The sequence below is a fragment of the Ochotona princeps genome, chromosome 3, assembly GCF_030435755.1.
Source record: "Ochotona princeps isolate mOchPri1 chromosome 3, mOchPri1.hap1, whole genome shotgun sequence".
NCBI lineage: Eukaryota > Metazoa > Chordata > Mammalia > Lagomorpha > Ochotonidae > Ochotona > Ochotona princeps.
In genome coordinates, this window is record NC_080834.1 from 113413934 (window position 1) to 113441596 (window position 27663).

Genomic DNA, 27663 nt, shown 5'->3' on the forward strand with positions numbered 1-27663 from the left:
GTACGCCATCCTGGCCTTTCCTGCACTGTGTTCGCTGCCCGGAGGAAGCTCATGGGCTGGTGGGAATGCACCTGGCTCTGGGTTTCTGTAACTGGAGACTTTGGGACTTTGGGAAAGCCTATAAGGAAGGAAATGCCAGGGGCTCTGCTGGCATCAAGAAGTCTTGGTTTGTTACAAGATTAAATTCTTACACATCAAAATTGTTCTGTTGTTGCAAGCCCCAGGACCCTCTTTCTCAAAATGCTTAGATGTCCTATTTTGCTTCTTTCATCTCCAGAGGTTTGAAGAGAATGTAATTTTTTTGTGTGTGTTGATCACTGAATCACGGCATAGGAAGATTTTCAAGAAATTTAAAGATATCAAAGATATTAAAGAAATATTAAATCAAAGCTTATGATTCCAAGGAGGAAAATGTTTGATTTTTAAGGAAAGGCATACATGGGAATAGGTACAAATGTCACGATTAATTCGATATGTTTCATTATAGCCATTTTGGAGTAAATGTTGAAATTGACTAAAAAAAAATTCAGAAGTAATTTCATATAGAGTTCCCGTTATTTGCAGTCATTGCATTTTAAGAGAAACCCAAATTTAGGTTTTTTTGCATTTATTATGTGAATCTATCAATGTTTATTCACGTGATTCTTATTTATTTTCATTATTAACTTCACCTCTAAGAACAAGACAAATTTAGCTGAATTTAAGATGAAATAATGATGTAAGAATGGGCAACATTTTAAAAAAGATTTGTGTAGTTGAGTTTGAAAGGCAGATTATAACAGAGAGAGGAGAGACACACACACAGAGAAAGAGAGAGAAAGAGAGAGAGAGAAAGTCTTCCATGTACTTCCATCACTCCCAAGGGGCAAGCGTGGCCAGACCTGGGCCTGTCTGAAGCTGGAAGTAAGTAGCTTCCTCTGAGTCTCCGATGTGGGTGCAGAGCCCAAGCAATCGGGCCATCTTCAGCTACTTTCCCAGGTCATTAGCAGAAAGCTGCATCAGAAATGGAGAAACTGGAACTTGCACTGGCATCCTTATGGAATGTTGGCACTGCAGGCTGAGGCTTAACATGCAACGCACTGGTGCCGTACGAGCCAAGAATGGATGATATTAAGTGACTTGTTTTGTAGTGATGATTCCTTTGTCTCTTCTAGGAATCAGATATTACGATGAGCTGTGTGCGGCCGTGGCGGAGGAATTGAATGCTGTTGTGGTCTCCATTGAGTAAGTAATTCATGCCATTCAAAGAAAAAGAATTTTAATTAAGAAGAGATTCTAGGGGCCCGGCGGCGTGGCCTAGCGGCTGAAGTCCTCGCCTTGAAGGCCCCGGGATCCCATATGGGCGCCGGTTCTAATCCCGGCAGCTCCACTTCCCATCCAGCTCCCTGCTTGTGGCCTGGGAAAGCAGTTGAGGACGGCCCAATGCATTGGGACACTGCACCCGCGTGGGAGACCCGGAAGAGGTTCCAGGTTCCCGGCATCGGATCGGCGCGCATCGGCCCGTTGCGGCTCACTTGGGGAGTGAATCATCGGATGGAAGATCTTCCTCTCTGTCTCTCCTCCTCTGTGTATATCTGACTGTAATAAAATGAATAAATCTTAAAAAAAAAAAAAAAAAAAAAAGAAGAGATTCTAAATAAGAGGAGTGGATATTTGGCCTAGTAGTTAACACACCAGCATCCTTTATCAGAGTACCCGGGTTCGATTCTGAGTTCGGATCTTCACTCCGGTTTCCTGTTGTTGTACATTCTTCGAGGCAGCTCAGGTGCTCAAGTTTTTACCACTCACATGGGAGATCCAGATTGAGTTCCTGTCTCCCTATTTCAGTCTGGCCCAGTCCCTTCTTTTCTGAAAATCTCTCTTTTTTAAATAATCTTTTTCAAAACTTATTTATTTTGAAAGGCAGAGCAACAGAGAGAGGGAGAGACAGGAGAAAGTCTTCCATCCAACAGGTCACTCCAAAAATGGCATAATGGCCAGCACTGGGCCAGGCAGAAGCCAAGAGCTAGGAGCTTCCTCTGGGTCTCCCAGATGGGTGCATGGGCAAAAGCATTTAGGCTATTCTCTGCTGCATTTCCAGGCTCATAGGCAGGGAGCTGAACTGGAAGTGGGGCAGCCAGGGCTCGAACCAGTGTGCATATTGGATGCTGGCACTGCAGGCAGCAGCTTAGCTGGCTTTGCCACAACAGCAGCACCCAGGCCTTTCATTTAAGGAGTAAACCAGTGGACGGCAGTTCTATCTCTTTGTGTCTCTGAGTTCAAATAAGTAAATTACATAACTAGACAATGATCTAGTGACTTACTAGACATGAAATGTAGATCTAGAGTAGTGATTTGCCCAGGGTCACATTTAACATAATCAGAAAAAAAATTATTTCTTGTGTTACTTAAAATTTTTTGAACTACCCTTATATGATATTGGGCTACATTTTTCATTTTAGTCTTGGATGTTTCTGGACAAGGAATTCACTATAACCTAGGGAAAGATACAGTTACTAGCGACATACAGATTTTATGTGTTTAGCCTAGCACGTTAAGACACCTGAATGCGCTACTAAAGCATCTGAGCTTAATCCCTGGCTCTAGTCCCTGACTCTGCTTCCTCCTAGTAAACACCTCATGGCAGTGGTGATGGCTCCAGTAACTGGGTCTCTGCAGCTCACCTCGGAGCGGTGGTCTGAGGGCTCAGCACCTATGGCCTGCACCTGCTCCAGTCCTGGGCTGTGTGAGCCGTGGGCAGCGAATGAATAGATAGAAACTCTGTCACCATCAATCTCTGTTTCTCAAGTATTGTTATTTTGGGGAAACTCATTCAATCTAAATACCCAGTTGCAGGGACTGGGCCAGGTTGAAGCCTGGAGCAGGCCAGACCCCCAGGTCCCTCACAGGGTGGCAGGAAGCCGAGTGCCTGGAGCATCCACTGCTGCCTGTCCAAGACTGCAGCAGCAGGAAGCTGGGGTTCAGGAGCTGGGTATTGAACCTGGGAACTCCAAGAGCACCGAACATGTCTTAACCACCCCCACTGCCGAACACTCTTGAATACTAAAGTCTAACAATCAATATTTAAAGAGAATTTCAAATATTGCCAAGAGTTGGAGGCGTTATTGCCCAGAGCCTAGTCCTGTGACTTGGACCTTGGCACTAGACAAAAGCTCAACACCTATTGGTGTATTTAGTAGTAGTGGTTAGATTGATGGTTTGGGCTGTCAGTATCACTTGTTGATAAGCTACTCCTGTGGGCCACTAATAGGAATACAAATAACAATGATAAGCTCGGTGGTGAGAGCGGGAACTCGCAAGCTGTGCTGCTGCTGCGTGTCGCTGGTGCCTCGCTTCCCTCCCTTGGGTCTGTGTGCGGGATTCCCAGACCGCCCTTCCTTCACATCCCTGCGGAACGTGCAGCCCACTTCCTCTGCTTAATTTCTCTCCCAAATTTCATCACTGTGTAAACAGACTACGTGTTGGACTTACTATGTGTTTATTGAAGTAGGCAGTATAAACTTAACGCAGGAATTTTAGGGAATTTTTTTTTCTCTTTTATCCACTACAGAATCATTAGTGCCTGGAAATATCCCTGGGCATAGGATGGTTATTCAATAAATATTTGTGGAATGCATAGAGTCTTCCTTCTTTCCCACAAAAAGTACCCTAGATGGATATTTTGATGTCTTCTTCACTGATGAGGAGCTTGAGGGTCCGGGACGCCAGGGAGTCTGTGTGAGGCTTGACAGCAAAGCCAGTCACGTAGAAGGGTGGGGAACCGAACCCAGGTCAGACTGCTGCCAAGATCTGGCTGCTGCCGTGAGCCAGTTCAAGCCAATGGTGCGAAGCTCCCTGGGAGTGTTATGGTATCTCCATAAAATTCCACATGAGTCTTCTATATACACAGATTCCTGGAATCTTTACCCTTATCTCAGAAGAAACAGGTGGGATCCCAGGAAGGAGGTGGAGTGATGGATGGAAGGATATTATTATTGCGCTTGGGACGGGGGATTGTGGTTTCTGGGTATTTATAGTTGGGCAGATCCTAAACTAGCTATCCCACGGAGTAGTCAGTCCGTGGCTGCCTCCTCCGCAGGTTTGGCTTTAGATAACCCTGAGCAGCTCCAGGACAGCACAGCAGGACTGGCCTGGCCACTGGATGGAGGAAAGCAGGGCTGATTGAAATAGCTAGGCTTCATTACGGAGCAAGGCTTGCAGCTGAAGCTTGAGGAACAGGTTTCCATGATCCTGCACCATGTTTTTGGGTAGCCCCAGCTGCTATTGGGTCAGGGGAAAGAGGGCTGGCTCCCTCATCATTTGGAGCATTCTCCAGTTAGTCCACAGGGCCTAGCCCTCGGGGCTTTGATACCAGTGGACAGCTTCAGGCCTCAGCTCTTCCTTGGGTTCCTCCCTACCTATCAGCAACTGGCTCAGAGGAAGCAGGTTCTCTCTGGAGTCTAGGCTTATCCTAAAACATAAAAGGATGGCTAAGATCTTTTCAAACTAAAACAAAGAAAGGTCTGCTTTCTTCAAACTAGCAGGTTCCTAATCTACGCTATGTGGCATCCCCCAGATTGCCAGCTGCGAGCTGTCGCAGTACCATGCTCAGGTGCCATTTCTCATGGTGTGCAACCTCAGCCGCTCCAATACATGTGTAAACTGGGGGCAGGGCCTCTCTCCTGTGTGTATAGACAGCCATTGCTGGGAACAGGAATCATGCCATCTTTCCTTTGTATTCCCTGTACCCAGCACAAGACTCGGAATACATGTGGCTAAGTAGACCTGCTGTGAACTGAATAATGACTTCAGGAAGTCGTCATGAGAGTCAGCTGTCAGTGTTTGGAGACTAGTCTGAAGGATTAGTGCAGTAGCAGACAGAGAGAGAAAGTCAGCTTTACAAATGTATTGATCTGGGTCTGGAACTCCCAGCACCATTCGTTTTGCAGAAATAATGAGATTGAGGTGGTTAAGAACCTAACAACCCCACAGGCTGCCTGATCATTTAGGTTCTTCATGGAGGAAGAATCAACATCGCATGATCATGGTGTTTCTCTCGAAGAGTGTGTTCAGAGTTCTACCCAGAGAACCCATTTTTCACTCGCGTTCGCCTCTGCCTCCTATATGTACTTATGGAGCTCCTGTTCAGTGCGTGTAGGACAGTGTTCATTCTTGCCCTCACAGGGTTTGCAGTCTAGATGAGCAACCAAAGCTGAGGCAGGCAGGGTTCAGGGTGATGAGTGATGTAAAATGGGAGGGTAAGTCACAACGGAGGCTTCAGTCTAGGTGATCTCCGCTCACAGGAAGGGCGGGAGAGGGCCTCACAGAAGGGGCATCTGGGCAGGCATTGGGATGAGCAGAACCGCGTTAGAACAAGTGCTTATGAAAGTTCTGTAAGATTCGCTGACCAGCAGGGAAAGAACACCTCAGCCAAACATATAAAAAAAAAATTTAGATGGCCTTCATTCCAGGGAGCCATGGTCAAGGGCTTCCCTTCCCTGTGTAGCAGACAGACAGACGTGAAGGAGAGGGCTACAGAGGAAGAAGAGCCAGGAAGAGCAGTGCGAGGGGCTTTTTAAATTCACCCTGACATGGAAGCTGAAGCGGGGGTTGCTTCGGTCCCTTTGTTGGTGGAGTGGTAACCCCACTGTCCCAGGCGCCCGCCAGAATTCCTTCCTTCCTTCCTTCCTTCCTTCCTTCCTTCCTTCCTTCCTTCCTTCCTTCCAGGTTGTAGTCTGAGGTCAGGTTCAAAGCAAGTTCTGTCCTCCTCTGGTTACTGGGGCAACCATCAAGTTCCAGCAGTACACATGCGGGGTGGGGAGGGGGGAGCAGAGAACATTCAGGAATGAGATGCTAGAGCTGGGCCAATGAGTGAGGTAAACTGCTTAGAATGCTGACATGCTACATCAGAGTTGCCTGTTGGAGTCTTTAGCTGCTCCACTTCTGATGCCGCTTCCTGCTAATGTGCCTGCGAAGTAGTGGAAGACGGCCCAAGTCCTTGGGACCATGCCACCTACTTGGAGATCACTGCCGTCCAGATGGGAGTTGAAGATGGAGTTGCTGTTTCCTGGCTTCAGTCTGGCCTTGGACCCAGAGTGCCCGCGGCTACAGCTATTTGGGGAATGAACCAGTGGCTGGAAAACACATAGACTCTCTCACTGTGTCACAGTTCCTTTAAAAAAAAATTAAAAATAATTAGATGAGTACAAGCTGACAAAAACCAAAGTGCCTTTATGCATGAGGTACAACGCAAGCCACAGCTTCCCAAAATTTGTAGCTGAAAGATACAGAGAAGTTGCAGGAGCAATGGTGGGTGACTAACTTGAACTTTCCTTCATTGCTTATCTTGCTCCTCCTCTGAGTCATGGGTGGAGAGAGTCTTGCTCAACATGCACCCCAGCCCAGCCAGGCAGCCTGGTGAGGCAGACAGACAAAATTCCTCTCTCTAAACAGGCAGAGGGACCCTTTATGCAGTGCCGACAATCTTAGCACACCTTAATAGCATCACAGATGAACTACTCTTGCAGAGAGAAAAGACTGTGCCTTCTGTGAAAAGTAGGTTGTTTTGCTTCGCTGTCATGAATGACTCCTTTGAGATATAGTTAACTCTGTCTTCTTGGTTGCTTTCTACCAACATTAAAAGGAAAACCCCACTGACTTCTTCCTTGTGGATCAGGTCCTTGGAATTCGGGAAGAAGGGCATTGGGGCTTTAGAATCAGCTTGGGTCACAGCTCCTGGACATCTGCCTGAGTCTGCGCACCTGAGCCAGATGCAGATATTTTTAGCTGCTGAGACCACTGGGAGAAAGTCTAGAAGGGCCTGGTGCTGGACTTGTTTGGACTCCGGCAGTCCCCTGGGGAACTGCTCTGGCTCTCTTTACCGTTGAGATAGCAGCTCCGGGTTGCCTCTGCCTCTAAATGGGAGGAGTTTAGGTCAAGGCCAAAAACAGGAGACCTCCCTGCTGTTTGTGTAGATAAGGTTTCCAGCCTTGTAAGCTGGAACAGCCCTCCAGAGCTTTACACTGATATAGCTTTACACTCCAGGCTCCCAGACGTGGCTGAAGCATCCTGGCACCTGTCAGTCCTTTTAGATATTTTTCTCATCCAATCAGCCAAGCATTTGCGCTACTCTACACTCTCCTTGCTGAGTGACTGGTGGTCCAAGTTAACTCAGGAGACCAATTGTAAGAAACAAAGAGGAAGACCCTTTGTCAAACTTTATGTACAAATACCATAAAATTGTACTTATTTTATTTGATAAACCAACACACACACACACACACACACACACACACAAAGGGACAGAGAGACACACACAGAAGTTGTAGCTGCTGGTTCACTGGGATTCCTGTAACCACTGTGGCTGGCCCAGACCAAAGGCAGGAGCAGGGAGAACTCCACCTGGGTCTACCACAAGGGCAATGGGGGTCTAACTACTGGAACCACCCCAGGATGGGCATTAGCAGGAAGCTGGAGTTGAGAACCCTGCTGGGACTCAAGTCCGGGGACGCCCGACAGGGTTGCAGCTGCTCCAGTAGCTACCTCCACAAATTACATTTTTCTGTATGAAAAGAAACACGATCATCCACTGAGAGTCTTTCTTAGTGTAATTTTACCTGTTTATTTATTTTGAAGATTTATTTATTTTTATTTGAAAAGCAGATTTTCCAGAGAAAGAAAGAGGTCACCCATCTGCTGGTTCACTTCCCCAGTGGTCACCGTGGCCAGAGCTGAGCTGATGTGAAGCCAAGAGCTTCTTCCAGGTCTCCCACAGGGGTGCCAAGCCCCAAGGCTTTGAGCCAGCATCTCATGGCTTGCCCAATCCATAAACAGGGAGCTGGATAGGAAGTAGAGCAACTGGGTCACAGTTCAGCACCCTGTGGGATGCCAGTGCTCGTAGACAGAGGATGAACCAGTTGAGCCACTATGCCACCCCCTTTCCCCCATTCATTTATTTTAAAGGAAAGGAAGTTTCTTTGGGGCATTAAGTAGATTCTTTCCATAGAATCATCCACTCCAATCAAGAATGTGGATTGAATTACTGGTTGCTTTTGGATCCCCTCCTGATGAGGTGGGTTTTCCAAGACGGGGCTGGGAGTGAGGGTGGGAGGCATAGGGATTTTCATATTCTTATGCTCTCAAGATAAATGCGTTGACCTTTTCTTGGAAGATGGCCAAAGGGACAGGGGAGGAATGCTGTGGATCTCCTGCTGTCTGGCTGAATGTAACAGGGGTGTGGGTTCATCCCAGCACTCTGCTTGCCTCTCACCTAACTGGCGCCACGTCAGAACACCACCCTCTTTCATGGCAGTATGTGACAGGCATGGCTCCCAGGTTAGCTTTTCTCGGGGAGAGGCCTCCTTCCTGGCCTCTGAGAACGTTTGTGTTACTCAGGGCTTCCGCTTCCGTGAGTTTGGGCAGCTCAGCTGGCCCCTCCCCTCCAGCCTTGCTTGGTGTCTACCTTGGCCTTCAGTCTGCCAGAGCATAGCCCCATCTCCGTGGGTCCTGGTGACAAAGCATTAGACCCTGGGGCTGGGGCTGTTTGTTTCAGGTAGATGTGCATTGCATTTCTTTGTGACATAATTATACATTTTTTAAAAAAATTTACTTATTTTTATTGGAAATGCAGATTTGCAGAGAGGAGAGACAGAAAGATCCTCCATCTGTTTGTTCACTCCTCAAATGGCCACAATGGCCAGAGCTAAGCCAATCCAAAGCCAGGAGCCAGGAGCTTCTTCCAGATCTCCCACTTGGGTGCAGGGTCCCAAAGATTTGGATCATTTTCCACTGCTTTCTCGGGCCTTAAGCAGGGAACTGGATGGGAAGTGGAGCAGTTGAGACATGAACCAGAGCCCATATGAGACCCTGGCGCTTGTGAACGGAGGATTAGCCAACTGAGCCATCATGCTGGGCCCATAAGTATGCTTTCTCTCTGCCAGGGGGTAGTCGATGTGCCTGTCTTTAGTATGAACTCTTTTGGCAAGAGACTTTCAGGACGCCAAGGAAGGAGACCTGCTTACAGCTGAGGGTGCAGAAGACCGAGTGGAAGAGGAACTGTGTGAGATGGGACTGAAGGGCTGGGACCATGTGCTGAGGAACCAGCAAAGGGCTCAGGACACAGGGAGAGGGACCAACAGCCCGTCCACAATGAGACAGGCAAGATCAGCCCTGAGGAAAATGAGTGTGTGGCCGGACCCTGAAATCTCTGATCCCTGACCACACAGGGGAGAGCTGATGGAGTTTCAGGTTCTTAGGCTGGACCTCGCCCAGGCATGGCCACTGCAGTCATTTGGGGAGTAAACCAGCAGGTGGAAGATCTCTCCCTCACCCCCTTTCTCTCCTCCTTTCTCTCTCTTGTTCCCTTCCTCTTGTTATTTTGCCTTTCAAAGAAATGGAATAGTTTAAATATATATATGTGTGTGTGTGTGTGTGTGTGTATAGATTTACATTTTTACATCAAAATAACTATCTCTTAATTCTGTTTTTCCACGAACTTTTGGAAGTTTCTGTGTGTGTGTGTGTGTGTGTGTGTGTGTTGAAAAGCTTTGTGTTTGGAAGAAGGAGAACTCGTTTGAAAGAGGAGTAAGGGAAGCTTTCTGAAGTGCTTTGAGTTCGAATCCCAGCTCTGCCACCTCCATCGCCCACATCTGTGAAAAGATTTCAAAAGCGAATCCTATTGATTAGGTAAATTGCAAGCTACCTGGAACCTCAGCATTATCTAGTTCTAGTATGTGTTCAAATCCACAAAATTGTCTGTGTCTGGGAAAAGGAACTGAGCGAAGTTTCCCATTTGGGAAATGACGAGGGGAGGGGTTAGGATTGCAGTGTTACCAGCTGCCAGTTTTCGTGAGTGTTGACTCCGTTCTCTGAGCCAGTTACTAATTGGCAGGGTTAAGCAGTGGCACGCTCTTTTAGGTTGCCCATTTTCTTTCATCCAAAGTCCTTGAAACTGTTGCTGAAACAGCACCTGAAAAACTTATTTGATTCACATGGGTGTATATATGTGGTAGGAATATGATCTGGGCAGCTAGATAGATGGGAAACTGCTAGAGTACAGTAGCCTTTATCTCCATTAATCTACTCATGAAATGAATACATTTGTTTTGATTAAAATTAAGACTTCAGTTTGATAATACTGCAGTATAAAATTTTGAGTTCTTCACTAAGAGCTAGGGTCATGTAGAATCTTGTGACATACCGCCCCCTCGTGGAAAAAGTCATGCACTACTCTATCTGCACACATTCAGTAAATGAAGTGAGCATACAGTGAAATCAACTGAGAAAAACATTTTGTATGATTAATTGGTAAACGTTTATAGAACATGGAAAGGAATTAGAGAATTTTATCTTGCATAAGGCAGTCACTAACAAAGTTTCTTATTGCAATTTGTTTTCGAAATAGAATTCCTGAGTGATCATCTCCGTATTTACTACTTAATGAAGTATTTCACAAATATGTATCCATTTGATTGTGATAACATTGAATATCAAGATAGTTAATTAGCTAGGTGGATTTTAAATGGGGAAGATAAATGGACTTAGAGGAGCTGAAAAAATTAGTTTCTGAAAATAAATGAGGTAATTATAAAGTGGAAATTAAAATGTTGGAATCTTCTGGGGCCATAGTCAGCCTAGCAGGAAGACGCTCATGTTCCCTTTGGGAATGCCAGGCTGAATTCCTGACCCCACCTCAGCATTCCAGCTCCCTGCTGATGTCGGAGGCGGGCTGCAGTGGTAATGGCCCAAGCAGTGGGTTCCTGCCAGCCCTGTGGATTGAGTGTCTCCCAGTTCCGTGTCCTGCGGGCCTTCGGGTCAGCCTTGGCCTCACCGCAGCTCGGCATCTGCAGGATGAACCAGTGGATGGCAACTTTCTGTCTCTCTGCATAAACATTTTATAAAGATTTAAGTCTTAAATGACTGTTACTTGGGGCCCGGCGGCGTGGCCTAGTGGCTAAAGTCCTCACCTTGAAAGCCCCGGGATCCCTTATGGGTGCCGGTTCTAGTCCGGCCCAAAGCCTTGGGACCCTGCACCCGCGTGGGAGACCCGGAAGAGGTTCCTGGTTCCCTCCAACGGATCGGTGCGCATCGGCCCGTTGCAGCTCACTTGGGGAGTGAAAACATCGGATGGAAGATCTTCCTCTCTGTCTCTCCTCCTCTCTGTATATCTGGCTTTCCAATAATAATAATAAAATCTTAAAAAAAAATGACTGTTACTTGATTTTCACTGTTCTCATCCTTCTTTTGGACTGATGTCAGTTTTGTTGACAGGGAAAGTAATTTTTCTGTTTCAGTTTCTTCATTTGAATGAGGGTGCAGTAGCATCCAATCAACAACAACATTGTCTGCGTGCGTGACTGTGGGCCAGGCAGCATCTTGGTCGATACTTGGAAACACAGCGATGTATACAACACAGTCTCAGGGATGGAGGACGGCCTTTAGAGCAGTGGTGTACCCCAACACGTAGGGATATCAAGCCTGTGTTTGAGTGGCCTGCTCAGCCTCAGAAACAAGTGGAGTTGAAGAAGCCTGCCTAGGAGGCCACGCCTGGTTAAGGGTTGAGTGAGGAGGCGTGATAGCTCAGCCAAGGAGGTGAGCGGGAGACTCAGGGTGCCAGGATGGATACATCGGGTAACAGCGTGGTCCGACAATTGTCAGACTTCTGGGGACTTTTAAGACAATATGAACTCTACAAGTTGCACAGACTACTGCGATCCCACGGGACCCAGAAAGAGGTAGTGCAAATAGTCTCAGAGACCTGTTACAGACCGAATGCAGCTAGCTGGGGGGCGTGGCCCACTGCCTGTGGTGACTGGATGGCTTGTGAGCATCGCTCTCCCAGGCGGGAGTTGGCATGGGTCTCCTCACAGGGGAACAGCTTTCCTCCCCTAAATTATGGAGTCATGTCATGTGATGCCACCCAAGAAGAGATGAACATTGCTGAGTCCCTTGGGGGCCTGCTGCCTGCACGCCAGAGATCAAGTTCAGAGAGTGGAACAGCAGCAGACTTCCAGAGGCAGAATCTCAAGTTTATGAGCGCTCTCTTCATGTCACTGCCAGGAACATCTGCCTTTTCTTTGAAGTTCTTTCATTATATATATATATATTTTGAGTTATTGGTGGTGATGAATGGGATGTATTTGGTTTCATTTCTTGACAGCCAAAAGCAGAGTGTTGCTCATTCAACATCATGACATTTTAAGCTATTGGATTTGCGGAAGGATGGATGGTTTTCTAGGTATTTCGGTTCCCTTTTGTGTGTTTCTATCTGTAGAAGAACCTGTTTCCTCCTTTAAATGGCTGTACAAACGTGGTGACATTATCAAATGGATGCAACTCTTGTCTTCGCAGATATAGGCTGGTTCCCAAGGTGTATTTTCCGGAGCAGATCCACGACATAGCCCGCGCCACCAAGTATTTCCTGCAGCCCAAAGTCCTACAGAAGTACATGGTTGATCCAGCCAGAATCGGCATTTCTGGTGACAGCGCTGGTGGGAATTTGGCTGCTGCCCTGGGACAACAGGTAACACCACTGTTCTGCGGAGGGGCAGGGATGATGCCCAGTGGGTGTGACAAAGGCGTTGTCCGGTCCGGACTGCCCCTATAGCCGCATCCCTCTGAAGACCTTTAGCAGCAGAAGTCTCAGAGGTGCTTTTGAAGCAGGAAGTCAGGTCATTGAAGGCAGTATGGTCTCCGAGACCTTGTGAAGACCCTGACTGCAGTCAGTGGGGGAGGTGGGGAGAGGCGAACATTTCACGGGACCCCTTGCCCCTCTGGGGAGATGCCTGGACATCCAGCGTACCTGCGACTGCTCTGGTTTCAGCTGCTGTCGCTTCATTCCTGCTGCTAGGATTGTCTCCATGGAGCTTTGCGCCAGATGCTAATTTCCCAGGTCATTAGTAGCGCTCCTCTCACATTGCCCCATGTTGCATGATCAGAGCCCCTTGGAATCCTATCCCATACAACTTAGAGAGTTCATACTCCCTTAAGAGTCCCCAAAACTCTGTTTCTGACAATTGTCCTGCCCACGCTGTTACCTGATGTATCCGCCCTGACCCCTCGGCTGGGCATGCCCTCTTAGTCCCCATTCTGCTTCCTGGCTTAGCAATTCTCATTACTTACTGAATTCTTTAAAAACTAGAAAGGGCTTCCCAAACTTTCTCTCTTTCCCTCTCTCTCTTTTAAAGATATGTTTGAACATCAGAGTTACAGAGTGAGGACAAGAGATAGAGAGAGAGAAAGGCTTCTTCCATCCATCCATTGGTTTACTCCTAGATAGCCACAGCAGCCAGGGCTGGGCCAGGCTGAAGACAGGAAGCAGCAGCTTCCTCTGAGTCCCCCATGTGGGGGCTGTCTTCTTCTGCTTTTTCAGGCCATTACTAGGGAGCCGGATTGGAAGCGGAGCTGCTGGGCCTTGAACTGCAACCCATGTAGGCTGCAGGCATCAAAGACAGCGGCTTCACCCGCTATACCACCATGCTGTCCACTCCTCAGTGCCCCTCCAAGTTTCTCTTTAATATCTCAGAAAACACAGCAAATGATGGGCTATTTTGAGTGCTGTGTTACTGGCTGACTTGAGTTTTACCTGGTTAAATTCTCTGAGAACTATGTCTAGTAATTCTTACAGTTCTTGGCAGCCATGTGAACTCCATGATAATCCCAACATTCTCCTCTTGGAGATTAATAACCTAAGCATAGCACCGTAGTATTCTTATCTCCACCTTTCCCCGGCTCCCTTGAGGAGTATTAGGCATGTTAATCTGTGACATAGTTGGATATAAAGAACTTGATTGTCATGTGACATTAACCAGTTTGCTATTGCTTATGGGAAGTGATCAGAAGGAAGCAATGGTGCAGTAGGGGGACAATTTCCTGGGCTCTGGAGCCAGCCAGAACTGGGATCCTCTCCAGGCTTTAACCTGTGAGAACTATAGGGCCACGGGCAAGTCCTTATCCTCTCCAAGCTTTGGGAAAAAGAGGAGGATGTCATCAATTGCAGGGCAGCCGTGAGGACTCAGTGGAGGATGTGGGCCACACTGGCCCGTGTGACTATGGCTGACCGTTTCCTCAGCCTTCTCTATAGCACAGAGGGCTTACCTGAGGCTGACGGGCTCTGGAGCTCAGGTCTGAAGTGCCAACTGGTAAGCTAAAGTTACCTTGGAGATTGTCTAGTTGCCTGTGATGCCCTGTGACCTAGTTAGCTTCCTTTTAGATGTTGCATGACAAATGGATGATTTTCAACCCTGGAGTTCCACACGGGGCAGTATACCCACACTGTGGGCAGGCCAGAGGGAGTGCTGCCCATTTCTACTGAGGTCTGGCGCATGTTGCGTAGGGTGGAAAGTGCCTTATGGCAGCACTATTTGAATTCTCACTCTCTGACAAAGTTTGGTCCACTCGTTAGACCCAACCAGGGGTGCTAAGTGCCAACATACTGTATGGGTAAAATATTGAAGATCCCATATTCCCAACCTACAAGTGGCAAACATACCATAGCCTCCAAAGCAACTGGAATAATGCTGCTGTGTCCTCTTCTCCAGTTTGTTCAAGATGCCAACCTGAAACCTAAGATCAAACTGCAAGCTTTAATTTATCCGGTCCTACAAGCATTGGATTTCAACACACCCTCTTATCAACAAAATTCACACACCCCAATCCTGCCCCGCTATGTCATGGTCAAGTATTGGGTGGACTACTTCAAAGGCAACTATGACTTTGTGCAAGCGATGATCGTCAACAATCACACGTCTCTGGATGTGGAAGAGGCTGCTGCCCTCAGGGCCCGGCTAAACTGGACGTCCCTCCTGCCCGCTTCCATCACCAAGCACTACAAGCCTGTTGTGCCCACCACGGGCAATGCCAGGATCATCCAGGAGATTCCTCAGTTGCTGGATGCCCGGTCAGCCCCGCTCATTGCCGATCAGGAAGTGCTGCAGCTTCTCCCCAAGACCTACATCCTGACCTGCGAGCATGACGTCTTGAGGGACGACGGGCTCATGTACGCCAAGCGCTTGGAGAGCGCAGGCGTGGATGTGACCCTTGACCACTTTGAGGATGGCTTCCACGGCTGCATGATCTTCACCAGCTGGCCCACCGACTTCTCCGTGGGCATCCGGACCAGAAACAGCTTCATCAAGTGGCTGGATCAGAACTTGTGAAGATGGGGCAACTTAGGGGAGGCTCCAGCCCTTCTCCATCCCCACGCCTGCTTTGGCAAGATGTGCCCCCTTTCTGTTGACTTTTCTCTGCCACCTGGCTGCTGTGACCTCCTGAGTTTCAGCATCTGTGCTGCCTGTGGATGAACTGGAGTAACTTACATGCAAACACGTCATACTCAGCTCCCAGCCTGGGTTGCCCTTTCTGTTCTTGTTATTGCATCCGACTTGTGCAGGAAACCAGACCAGGAGCTGGGAGCCGCTTCTGTCCCTGCCTCCCTCAAGCTGTGTGTTTCAGGAGAAATTCTTCCAGCTGTGGATGAAGCACTGCCCTTTGACGTGTTGAGAGAACATGGGCTCTGCATGAACCTGTCAGAGTTTACCTGGGGGAAGACAGTGGTGAGCGCGTGCAGTGCGCAGTCAGGTCAGGTCCGTGCTGGGATCCTGTGCCCTGGGGTCTTTGAGCAGGATCCCAGCACAAATCCTGAGCAAAGCTTTCCAGCCAGGACAAGTATCTCAAAGACTTTCTTCCTCTTGAGTGTTATTTTTTTATGAGCTAGTTTTAAGTCCAGTTGGATTAAAATAATACTTGAAAGCGACCTTCTACCAATTGTGATTAGAAAATAAGACATGCATGCACTGGGTACCTTACACGTTGTGAAGTTATTGTGTTTTTGGGGTTATGCCGTCTCCTTGAGGACATCTTTTGTAAACACATTTGCTTAGATGTAGGCTAAATATTTCATTATGGAAAGGTAGAACTAGGCAAGTTACACAATTTCATATTTCATGACACTCCTTTTGACCTAAATTACCAAGAGCAGTATGTATATATTTGACATAGGCAGGGAAGAAAATATATGTATTGTTTGTTTAAAATGATGAAAAATATCTGTGGGTGATCTAGTCTATTCTTATAAACTCAACTTTTTCACTCCTTTGGCTTAAAATGGGGCTATTTTGGTATAAATACACTGTTTATTTTTTTCAAGTTATTTAGTGTTAACATATGTGGCTAATATACATAACTAGAATTAAAATTTTTTGGAAATAATAAATATTTAAATAACAGCATTTTAAAACAAACTACTTTAGAGTTATACCCATAATTTTATGGAAAGAAATAAAATTATTGATAACACTATATCTTAGGCATAAATAGTTTGACATTTATATGCATATGCAAGTTAAAATAATTAGAAAATATGAGCGCGTCAAATAAACACATCTAAGTTTCTACAGATTAAGAATCCCCAAACCAGAAATCCAAAATGTTTCTCTCTGAACTCTTTGAGCACTAACAATTTGCCAGAAGTGCAATATGCAATATTACTGAATATATTGTCTAAAATTGTCTTCATGCTATACATACAAAATATATATATATATAATAGACATAAATGAGTTTCTTACTTAGACTTAGGTCCCATCCCCAAGATATCTCATTATGTGCATGTAAATGTTCCAAATTTAAAAAAAAATGCCAAGTGTGACCCTTCTGGTTCCAAGCATTTCAGATGAGGGATGGTCATGGTGCAGACATTCGCTGCACACCTCTGCTCTTCGTCAGAGGAACCACGGCTCATGTTCTTCTGGGTGAAGGACTCACATCAGTACCTGGTGCCTGACCTCCTCCCCGTCGGTGCTCACCCTCCCGCCCCCAGTCCCAGCTGCCGCCAAAGGTTCACTTCACACCCAGTCGTCCCTGGCAGAGGGGACATCTTTGGCCTGACTAGAAACTCCAATTCTGAGTATAGCTGGGTTGTTCTGCTCTCCTTGCAGCCACCCTTCCTGCTCTCCCACTCCATGCTACTTTTCAGGAGTGGCGAGAGCAGCAGCATGGCTGAGGAATGAAGGATACAATGTCCCCAGGAAAGAAAGCTGAACCTCTTTATTGCTGTGAAGGATCGCTCTTCCAGCCATGAAACGACCAATGAAAATTTCCAGACCTATTTCTTCGTGTATTACAACAGCCAATCGCATGTAATATCCATCATAAGTTGATACAGTAGAGGAGTGTGAGTAATGCATGCTAACTTGCTTAGGCGGGTCATTTACCATCCTGGACCTCTTCTTCTTCTAAAAACGGCTGGCTTGGTCACCTGATCCTTGATCCGAACCGTTCTGAAAGACTGGCCAGTCACACTGACACCCTTTGCAGTGGTTTTATGGTAGGCCATAATCCCACCTGCACAGACACATTCATCATCAGAGATTTTTATTGGAATTTGGGGTCTTACTCTTTGACACCTATGCTCTTCCTAGGCTATGACTCCTTTTAACACCATCTTAAGATGGACTTATTTTGAGTTTATGCACCTTTATAAAAGACGATGTGTGATATTTGCACACAGTACTTTAAGATGACATTTATTTTTTAATCAGAATTGTGAGGTGAATTCTAAAGGAATTACAGGTAATTACAGAAAACAAATGATTACAGATTCCTAAGAGTGTCTCAGATGAAAGGGAGTGAAATAAAGGGGGTCAACCACTGTTTCTGATGAAATACTTGAGTTTCATTGTCCTTTGCGTTTTTATTCTTATAAAAAATTTATGCTCTGTGGATTGATCCTTTTTAGTATTGTAACTGTTTTGTTTTCCTATTTTATGAAAAATGTTGCTAATCTCTTTGTAATGTCATTGTTGTCTATGAAATATGAACATTAATATATGAAGAAGAAAAACCTTAAAGTGCTGAACAATATAGAGAACTAAATTAATCTTAGTGTTTTAGCATTGATTTGTAAAAATTTCAAAGCTATTGGGTAACTGTCATGATGGAGATAATATTTTATGCATGAACTTTTAACCTTTGACATTTTGTTTACCTCCCACGACAAAGCTGGGGGGAAGGGACAGATTTTTATGAAGGACTTTAGGAGCAAATATATTTTATAAACTGAAAATCCAGAGTGGGGATAGGACGTCAGATCTCTGTTTTGAATCATGTTTGGAAATAAAAATGGCTCCATCTGGGAATGCGTGTCTGGACTTGCCCTCCTCGGACTTTCTGGACCCTGGTTGGGGTCCTGCTCTCCATCCTAGATGCACAGCCATGGTCCTGTGCACTGGGCCATGCAGCTAAGTCTCGTAGCCACAGAGCAGGAGCTCGGGGTCCTCCTTGTTGACCTCCCTCTTTTTCTGGCTGGGTGCACCTTGCGTTGCCATCCTGTGGGAATCTCTGTTGGATTGGCTCATGCATTCCTTAAAGTCACCCCAAGCCTGTGACTATTTGGGACCCTCAGAACACAATTAGGAAGAAGTGATAATTATGTAAGAGAGTGCCTTTGAACCATGTCAAGCAAAGAAGTACCACCTTCACTGAAGGGAAGTTTTCAAACTGACCCTGTCATCACAAATGAATCTACTAACTTCATACTTCATTTTTTATTATGATCATAGGAATTTGCCAAACTTCTTTTCCCCAGAATGCGTTGTTTTAACTTGTGCCAAGTGGTTACATGTAAGTGTATAAATGAGGTTTTTACACCTCATTATAGTTATTCTCATCTCTACTATATTTTGCTAGAAGGATCCAATAACATAATAATTTTCCTTTAGTACACTTAAATGCATACTCTCTTTTAGTATTTTCTGGTGGGATTTTTATCTTCCTTTTATCCATAGTTTTTACAACATCACATGTTTTCTAATAATCCTATTTTTTAACTACTTACTTGGTAGAGAGGTAAAAAGGGATCTTCCATCTACTGGCTCGCCTGCTAAATATCTGCAGCAGCTAGTGCTGTAGCAGGTGAGGCCAGAAGCTGGGAACTCAGGCTGGGTCCCCTTTATGGCTGTGAGGGACCCAGGTACTTGAGCCATCACATGCTGGCTCCCATGGTACGTATTAGCAGGGTTGGAGTCAGAAACAGACCTAGGACTTGGATGCAGGCATTTAAATCTGGGATGCAGACATCTCAAATGGTGTCCTAGCCACTGCATCAAATACTCACCTACAAATCTGCTGAAACACACGGAAGCTACTGATTTCAGTGCCAGTTTCTTCTGATGTTGTTGGAGTGAAGGGTTGGGGCATCCTGCACCCATGTGTGCTGTTTAGGAAGGCTTCTCTCCCATGTGTCCTCAAGGCTGGATCACTGCACCTGCCAAAGCTGGCACCCAGACATTGTGTCACTCCTCTTCATAGCCCGGGTGCTCCCCAGCTGGCCTCAGTGGCTGTTACTGCTGTTTATCTCACTGCTCTGACATCTTCACTTGTTTAATGAGTGACATGCTTACGTTTGTTCTTCCATGCTTACCTGAAAGCTCCATGGGCACCTGCTGTGTCCATCCCTATTTTCTCAGCATTTAGAACAGAACACATAGTAGATGATCAAAGCATGTCTTTGAACAAGTAAATCCTCACCCACCTTCAATTGTGAAGAATGGGGTCTTATTTCCCTTGTGTTTCTCTCTAGAAGTAACTTAAGGTGATGTCAAAAGTAAATCATAGTTACTTAAGATTAACTAAAAATTTCCAAGCAAAACCAATAAATTTAAAATAATTTAAATCCTGCTACTAAATGCCAAATTTTAACAAACAAGCTAATTTCGAGATAGCTTTTTCTCTTACCACAAATCGAATCTGTTTCGCATTTTTCTCAATGAATATTAACTTTGTTATGCTGGACAAATTGTTGCAAAACACTCAAAGAATGACTTGTGTAACACATTTCACAGGTGTTTTATGGAGGTCAGTTCAATAATTTCAGAAATGTTAACTGAAGCAATTCTATCTCGTCTAGGATGCTGTCTTGCTGGGACGGAGGGGTCTCAGCTGTAGACCACTCACCCAGGCAACATGGTGCAGCGACAGCATTCTCAATAGAGAAGTATCAGAGACAGTTATGGTGAACTTGTCTGTTTATTAGCAATCATGCACAAGCTTATAAAGGGAGGGTCCAGGAAAATAGGCTTCAGGGTAGTAACAATATTTCCATTGGATATAAGCATCTATTACATTTCATAAGCCTAGCCAGTCAGTACAACTCTCACGTACTTTGCTAGGTAACACTGTGTAGCCCACCACAACTATGTGACCTACTCACATCCTGGAATTTTTTATTACAAGAGTATCACAAGTTTACCACAAGATGGGTATTGGCCAGGGTAGTCACGGGGAAGGGTTGAACAAGTAACTGGAAAGTACCCAAATTACCAGAAGAGGTTGAGAGGGAGGGAAATACCAGGAGGACCTTGGGCTTCTTGCCAACTACAGGGTCCGCAGGGGTCTTGAGGTGCTGTCGAAACAAGAGAAGGATCTTTTGCTGAAACCAAGGGCGCGGGGCATCTCAAGTCTAGACATTCACTAAAACCTTGTTCCCACTACCCCTTACATGAGCTAAGCCGAGACCTATCCTGGCACTCGCTTGCCCACACTATTTTTCCTTACTTCTGTTTTCATTTTTATATTCATGAATGCTTATTTGCTATTTTTATTTGCTTCAAAGGGGGGAGAAAAGAGAGAATGGAAAAAAGAGAGGCAGAGATTGAGCTTCTGTTGCTGGTTCACTTCTCAAATGGTCGTAATGGCAGCATGAAGCCAGAAGCAAGCACTCTATCCTAGGACGCACTAGTAGGAAGCTAGTTTAGAAGCAGAGTAGCCAGGACTCAAACTCACACTCTGTTATGGGATGTGCATCCCAAGCAACTGCTTAACCCACTCCAGGAACAGAGAAAACAAGCTCCCACCACCCCACCCCCCCCCCCCCCGTTAAATTCAGAGATTCAAGAAGTATTATGTACTTAACTTTGCTTGGCCACAGATTAAAATCATTTTGAGTATTCTAGTTTACTGTAATAGTTTACTCAATAACATCTTCTGTGTTTATTTTATTTCCACCACTCTTACAGGATGAGGTGGCTTTCCTTTTGAGCCAAGTAGCACTAAACCGGTACTACCTGTGTCCTTAATCCAACCCATCATTGTCTCATCCAAGCACTTACCAGAGTATCTCTGACTGCCCTGTATCTTTAACTCCACATCCCTGCTTGCTCCATATTGGCTCTGTGAATATGAATAGGATCCAATCTGCCTTGTCTGGACCAAACTCCTCCTTGGCCCTGTACCTCATTTTCATTTCCTTCTGATCCAAACACTGAACTGTCTTCAATTAAATTAGTTGACACGGGCAGTTGTTCATCTTACTGTGAAGGTGACCACATCAGAGCGCCTGGGGTCAATACTTGGTTCTGCTCATTTCCACCTTCCAGTTAATGCAGACTTTGGGTAGCAGTGGTGATGGCTCAAGTTCCTGCCACCTACCTGGAAATCCTGGGTTGAGTCGTGGCTCATAACTTAAGCCTGCCCCAGTCCTAGCCCTGTTCAATGTCCTGTGAACATTTGAAGAGGGAATTTGTGCACGGGAAGACTCTCAAATAAAAACTTTTAAAAATACATTTTAAGCACATCAAAGTTGAGAAATGTAAATATGCAAAGCTCTGCTTTATCCAGCTTCTATCAGAAAAGAAAATCATGTGTGAGAGTTTAAAATAAGTGTTAAGTAAAATTGATTCTGAAATTTTCCATTTGAAACAATACCATTTGTCATCTCAGGATTTTGAGTTGAATGAGCTCAGCCTGGTGGACCATCTGCTCTGTGTAGGTTGACTGGAACCATGAACATCTAAGAGCCACCAGGCCAGAACATCCACAATGACTGGTCAAGTGGCTGGCTAAGTGCCTTGGTTCTCCTTCTCATAACTTGCATTCCTGAACTGGGATGCTAAAAGCATGCCAGGTGGAGTCCACAATGAACACTCTCACAAAGGCAAAAAGCTTTGTATACCTGACAGTTCCCCAGCATCACCTCCATCATATCCTGTGGCTGAAAACAAATCATGGGACCAGTCAAGGTTGAAGGGAAGGAATAGGTACCGCTGCTGAACCGTAGGCATGCCGAAGGATTTATAGGCATCTTTAATGCACTAGATTTCTTGCCAGAAGGAAATTAATTTGGACTGAGAACAGAATCTTTTTTTTTATGTCATTTAGGTCTCTGAAGTTAGGGAAACTTTTCCACAAATTGCTGTTGGCATATTTCTAACCGTGTATGTCCTCCACTCCTTAGCCTCAAACTTCTGATGCAGGTACCTTAGAATACGGTGGTATTGCAATACATCTGACCCAGTACTGCTTTGGTTTGTAGGAGATGGGTGTTCTCCGAGCCAGCCACCAATAACTCACTGGAAATCAGTGGCAAGTCCCATAAACATAGCCTACTAAACCCAGGCTAACTATGCCTCCAGCGGAATGTCCCCTTTTTGGGTTTCAACAAGGCTTGCTGCCATAGTGAGCCATCTCATAGGTGAGACATCGTGATGGCGAGCAAGTTTAGTTTGGGCTAAGGGGGTCCTCATACTGACTGGCTGACATTCCAAAGTATATTCCAAGCTTTCATACTCTGAGAAAAGCAGTGATCATCTGTGGATATGAAGGGGGTGCCTTGTGGTCTTTTGAAAGGACCCATTGAGATGAGATACCCTAAACTCTAAACTATGCCCCTACATGAGATTCAGATTCATGCACTCATCTTCCTTTTAGAAGCTATGCCTTGGTCATCTTCACGTTGAACTCCACTGAGTCTTAAATGTGTCAGCTTTTCCTTCCTGTGCTGGCATTAGCTTATTTTCCAAAAGTTCATTGAAGTGGCAGGCACGATGGCTCAACTGGCTAATCCTCCATCTGCAAGTGTCAGCATCCCATATAGCCACTGGGCATCCCATATAGTCCCAGCTGCCTCACTTCCCATACAGCTCCCTTTTTGTGACCTGGGAAAGCGGTGGATGATAGCTAAAAGCTTTGGGATCCTGAACATGCACATGGGAGACCAAGAAGAAGCTCCTGACTCCTGGCTTCAAATTGACTCAGTTCCAGCCAATGCGGCCAACTGGGGAGTGCATGAGTGGACGGAAAACCTCTCTGTCTCTCCTTCTCTCTGTAAATCTGCTTTTTCAATAAAAATAAATAAACCCTCTTTTTAAAAAGCTGTAAAAAATCAGAAAAGTTCAAGGAAAATGCATGCAAAAAACTATGACTTAATTCTATTTCACCAAAGTATCTTTTAATTCTGTTTTCCATGAGATTTGCAAAACTTATTTTATAACTTTCTTTAAAGTGTTTTGAAATTTGTTTATTCACTTAAGAGGAGAGAGGGAGGAATGGAGATAGACAGCCCCTATCTGCTGGTTCATTCCCCAGTTGCCTGCAACAGCAAGGGCTTGTTCAGGTCAGGATTTAAGAATTCAATCTGGGTCCCCACATGTGTGGTATGGACTCAGCTACTTGAGCCATCGCCTGATACCTCCCAGTGTTCTCTTTGCAGGAAACTGGAGTTGGAAATGTGGCCAGGATTTGAAGCCAGGCACTCAGGGTGAGATGTGGCCATCCTAAGGGTGTTCTTCACTACTGTATTAAATGCATGTATCACTGAGTCTTTAGAAATTGTCTTTTAAATCTTGTTTTATTTTAGAGATAGGGGAAGAGAGGGAGAAAGAGCAAAAAAGAGAAGGGGGAGAGGGAGAGAGAGAGAGAGATCGTATCTGCTGGTTCACTCTCAAATGCTCACAATAGTGACAACTGGACCAGGTCAGAGCTGGGGACCTGCAACCCAGTCCAGGTTTCCCATGTGAGTGACAGGCACCTATCTCCTTGAGCCATCATTTCTGTTTCCCAGTGTATTAACAGGAAACTAGAATTAGGAGTTTAGCTAAAACTCAAATCCGGACACTTGCATATGGGTTGTAGGTATTCCAGGTGGCATATTAACCCACACACCTAATGCCCGCCCTCCCGTGAACTTTTTTTTTTTAATTTTTATTACAAAGTCAGATATACTGAGAGGAGGAGAGATAGAGAGGAAGTGGAGCCGCCGGGACTAGAACCAGCGACTATATGAGATAAAGGCGAGGACCTTAGCCACTAGGCCACGCTGCCGAGCCCTCTCCCATGAACTTCTGAAGTACTCTCATGCAGTCCCCATTGCATTTCATTGTAACATATTTCTTCCAGTTGTCCAGAGCAGTATTAGGGCAGTGTATCTCCTCCAGTTCTCCGCCTTCCCCTCAATCACAATATCCAACTGAGTCCCTTACCACTTCCTGCAAACAACGTCAGTAAATCCCTAGTGACCCTCATTCTCACATCTCTGAAATTTGCCCAATCTACAGCTGAAAAAAAAGCCAAATAAATTAGAACTCATACATGACCACGTTTTTCTAAGCTTGACATCCTGTGGCCATCCATGAGAGCAAATGGACTGAGTTCCAGCCCCCTTGCTTGGGCATGGCCCAGCCCTGGCTGTTGGAGACATCTGGGGAGTCAATGGGTCAATGGGAGATCTATGTCTCCATTTCTCCGCCTTGAAATGAAATAAAATAATATATGGGCAGCTGCCAGCAGAGGGCACCCTTGAAAGCCAACTGCAGTGACCTAACATGCTGTTTGTGTTTCATCTGGGATTTGTTTTTTGGTGAGGAGAAAAAATAATGATTTCCAAATCGCTGCAGTGTACTTTCTACAAAAGATGAATAAAAGGTCCTTTTTCATCACAGAATAAATTAAATTGGGTGGTTTCTTTTGAAACAGAGAAAATGTAAAATCTTCATGAGTACACGGGAGAAAACAACTCTCAAAATGAACCAAGCAAGTCTCCGTTTGCTCTTTTGTTGAACGTGACTCACCTCTCTGCCCTCTGAAGTATTTTGTCTATTTTTTTTAACATGCTTTTATTCAAGGTCGATATCTGTTTTCCATTTGGAGAAAGGCTGCCGGTGAAACGGTACTTGACATTTGTGAAGAACCACTTAGTGCAGCAGGAAATAAAGGGCCTTCGCCTTTAGGTTGTGCTCACTGGCAACCCCGGCAACCAAGCCTTGACCTGTGGACTCTCAGATGTGCAGATACTGCATTGAAAGCAATTGAGCAGGGCTAGCTGGACACCCAAGACTAAGCACGTATCAATTCCACATTCATCAGGGAAATTTCTGGGGTTGCCATCTTCACAAAGTAGATAGCCTATGTTGTGGGAGAAGCTCACCGCCCAGGTTATAGGGGACAGAAAATTACAGGAATTTGGAGAAATTTGGTCCCAGCTCAACCTCTACCAGCAAATACTGAGAGAGATGTCATCGGTGGCTTGCCCTTCCCCACTTGAAAAAATTGTGTTGTTTCAAATCTCTTCCTCCATAAAAATGCTCAAAGCAAGCACGGGCATTTGGCACAACAGGGAGATGCTGCTGGGCCACACACACCTGTCTTAGTGTACTTGGTTTGTGTCCTGGCTCTACTGCAGATCCTAGCTTCTTGCTAAAGTGCACCTTGGTACACAGCAAGTGATGACTCAGTACTTGCCGCCCACGTGGGAGGCCTGGGAGATCCAGCTTCAACCTGGCTCAGCCCTGTGTGTTTGGGACACTTGGGGAAGGAACCAGCAGACTGGGAGACCTGTTTCTCTCTGCCTTTCAAATAAAATGAAATTAAAATAATTACAAATATGCAAAAATGTTTATAACTGAACAAAACAACAATGAAATACTAGCAGAAATAATATCCGATAGCCAAGGAAAAGGATAAGAATATGCTAAAAAGAAAAATTAATGGTTGTGGTTGAATTTTATGATTTAAAAAGCAGAAGACATGATGAGTGATTCAGACTTTATTTTGGAAGAAGAAGTCTACTAACTTCTTGTGGGTAATGATTTCGTCCGAGTTCTACGTTCTGTAAGACAATCTCTGCATTTAACTCAAGCAAATACAGTAGGGACTTGTCACAGAACTGGGGACAGAGTGGTGCATGTCTGTGTGTCCACCCAATCAGGGGACATGGTCATGCTGGCAGTCTGACAATCTCCAGGAATAATTGAAAACAAAGCCATTGAAAGGCATGTCTGAAGTTCTGAGTTACATAAATGATGACGAGGTATATTGTCATCCAGGTATATTGACAAGAACATTGAGTTTTCTCTTCTTTTGTTGATACTAAGGCTGCTGCTTCGGACAGTTCATCCTATGTTGGCAGTGCCTGGGTCCTTGTTCCACTCCTGATTCTGGTTTCCAGTTGCTGTGTGTGCTGGGAGGCGGGAAGTGATGGCTCAGGGGTTGACTTCCTACTATCATATGAGAGATTTCTATTGACTTCCTGACTCCAGCTTGCGCTTGACCTAAACGGGCTTTTGCAAACATTTGGGGACAGAATCAGGTCTTGTTTTCTCTGTGTGTGTGTGTTTCTGTCTCTCCATCTCAAATATTTTTGAAAGGAGACATTATAGATGCATAGAAAATTATTAAATATTACGTAGAAAATCATTAATTGGTGACCTTTTGGGAGGAATTCAGGAGCAGAACCGGGGGGAGAAAAATTTTTCTACCCATTTTGCTCTTCTGAAATATTTGGATTTTTAAAAAATGATGGCTAGTTTTAATATTTTTAAATGGAAAAGAAATGTCAACATGTCCACAAATAATACTCTGTTCAGGGTTTGCAAAATGACTCAAAGCAATCTATTTTCATTTTCTTTTAGCAATAAAAGCTTTGCAAGTTATCTCTTGCAAGAAACAGGCTGATATTTAAGCTAGCTTATGTAATCAGGGAGGTTATTTTAAGGTCGCAACCAGGAATCAACTGGATGTGCAAAATTAAAAAAAAAAAATGAAGAGAAACCTGCCCTCAGAAAGCTTGATGCAGAAAGTTCAAGAATCCAGATTCTTTTCTTTGTCCCTCTAGAGTTTCTATTTCTTTCTTCCTACCTTCTCAATCTCCAATTTCTCTCTGTCTTCCGTGGCTTGCTTTTTAAAAATATTGCAAAGTCAGATATATAGAGAGGAGGAGAGACAGAGACAAAAATTTTCCATCTGATGATTCACTCCCCAAGTGACCGCAACGGCCAGAGCTACACTGATCGGAAGCCAGGAGTTCCTCCAGGTCTCCCACACTGGTGCAGGGTCCCAAGGCTTTTTAGCTGTCCTTGGCTGCTTTCCCAGGCCACAAGCAGGGAGCTGGATGGGAAGTGGGGCTGCCGGGATTAGAACCAGTGCCCATATGGGATCCCGGGGCGTTCAAGGTGAGGACTTAAGCCACTAGGCCACGCCGCTGGGCCCCAGAGAGTCTGTTAAAATACAGGTTTCTTATTCCACCCTGAGAGTTGCTGAGTCATTACAACTGGGACAGGACTCAATAATTTCCATTTTAACAAAGTTCCAAGTATTGTTGCTGCTGCTGCTCTTGAACATAGCATGAGAACGCCTATGTTGTCGATTCAGTTGTTGATGGTCACTTTGCTCATTACTAGATTGGTTGAGATTTTGTATGTAAATATTTGTAAATTAATTTGAGCTATAAAAATGATGTGTTGTAACCAGTGAGTTATTCAGATGTGTCAGTATAAAATGGTTTTGATCAGGATTTTCCTAGATTTTCCAGATCTGAGACAGAAGGTCCACAAGCAGATGCATTGTTCTCTCTACAGGAGGGCATCCGTTGGGTCCCAGCAAGAAAGAGATGGCTCCGACCGGCTCATTGGGACACCG

General features: G+C 45.3%; 1 protein-coding gene across 3 annotated transcripts in view; it reads left to right on the plus strand.

Annotated features, from left to right (window-relative positions):
• The window catches only part of NCEH1 (neutral cholesterol ester hydrolase 1), a 108594-nt gene extending 93078 nt beyond the window's left edge, over positions 1 to 15516 (plus strand). For 2 of the 3 annotated variants that reach the window (XM_058661098.1, XM_058661097.1), the window contains exons 3-5: positions 1155 to 1224; positions 12328 to 12499; positions 14517 to 15516. In XM_058661098.1, the coding sequence (XP_058517081.1) occupies positions 1155 to 1224; positions 12328 to 12499; positions 14517 to 15134 (860 nt within the window). In that variant the 3' untranslated portion in view covers positions 15135 to 15516. Of the gene's footprint in view, positions 1 to 1154; positions 1225 to 11320; positions 11440 to 12327; positions 12500 to 14516 lie in introns of those variants that run through there. The other variant, XM_058661099.1, reaches the window with a different exon arrangement.
• Positions 15517 to 27663: the final 12147 nt, after the last annotated feature.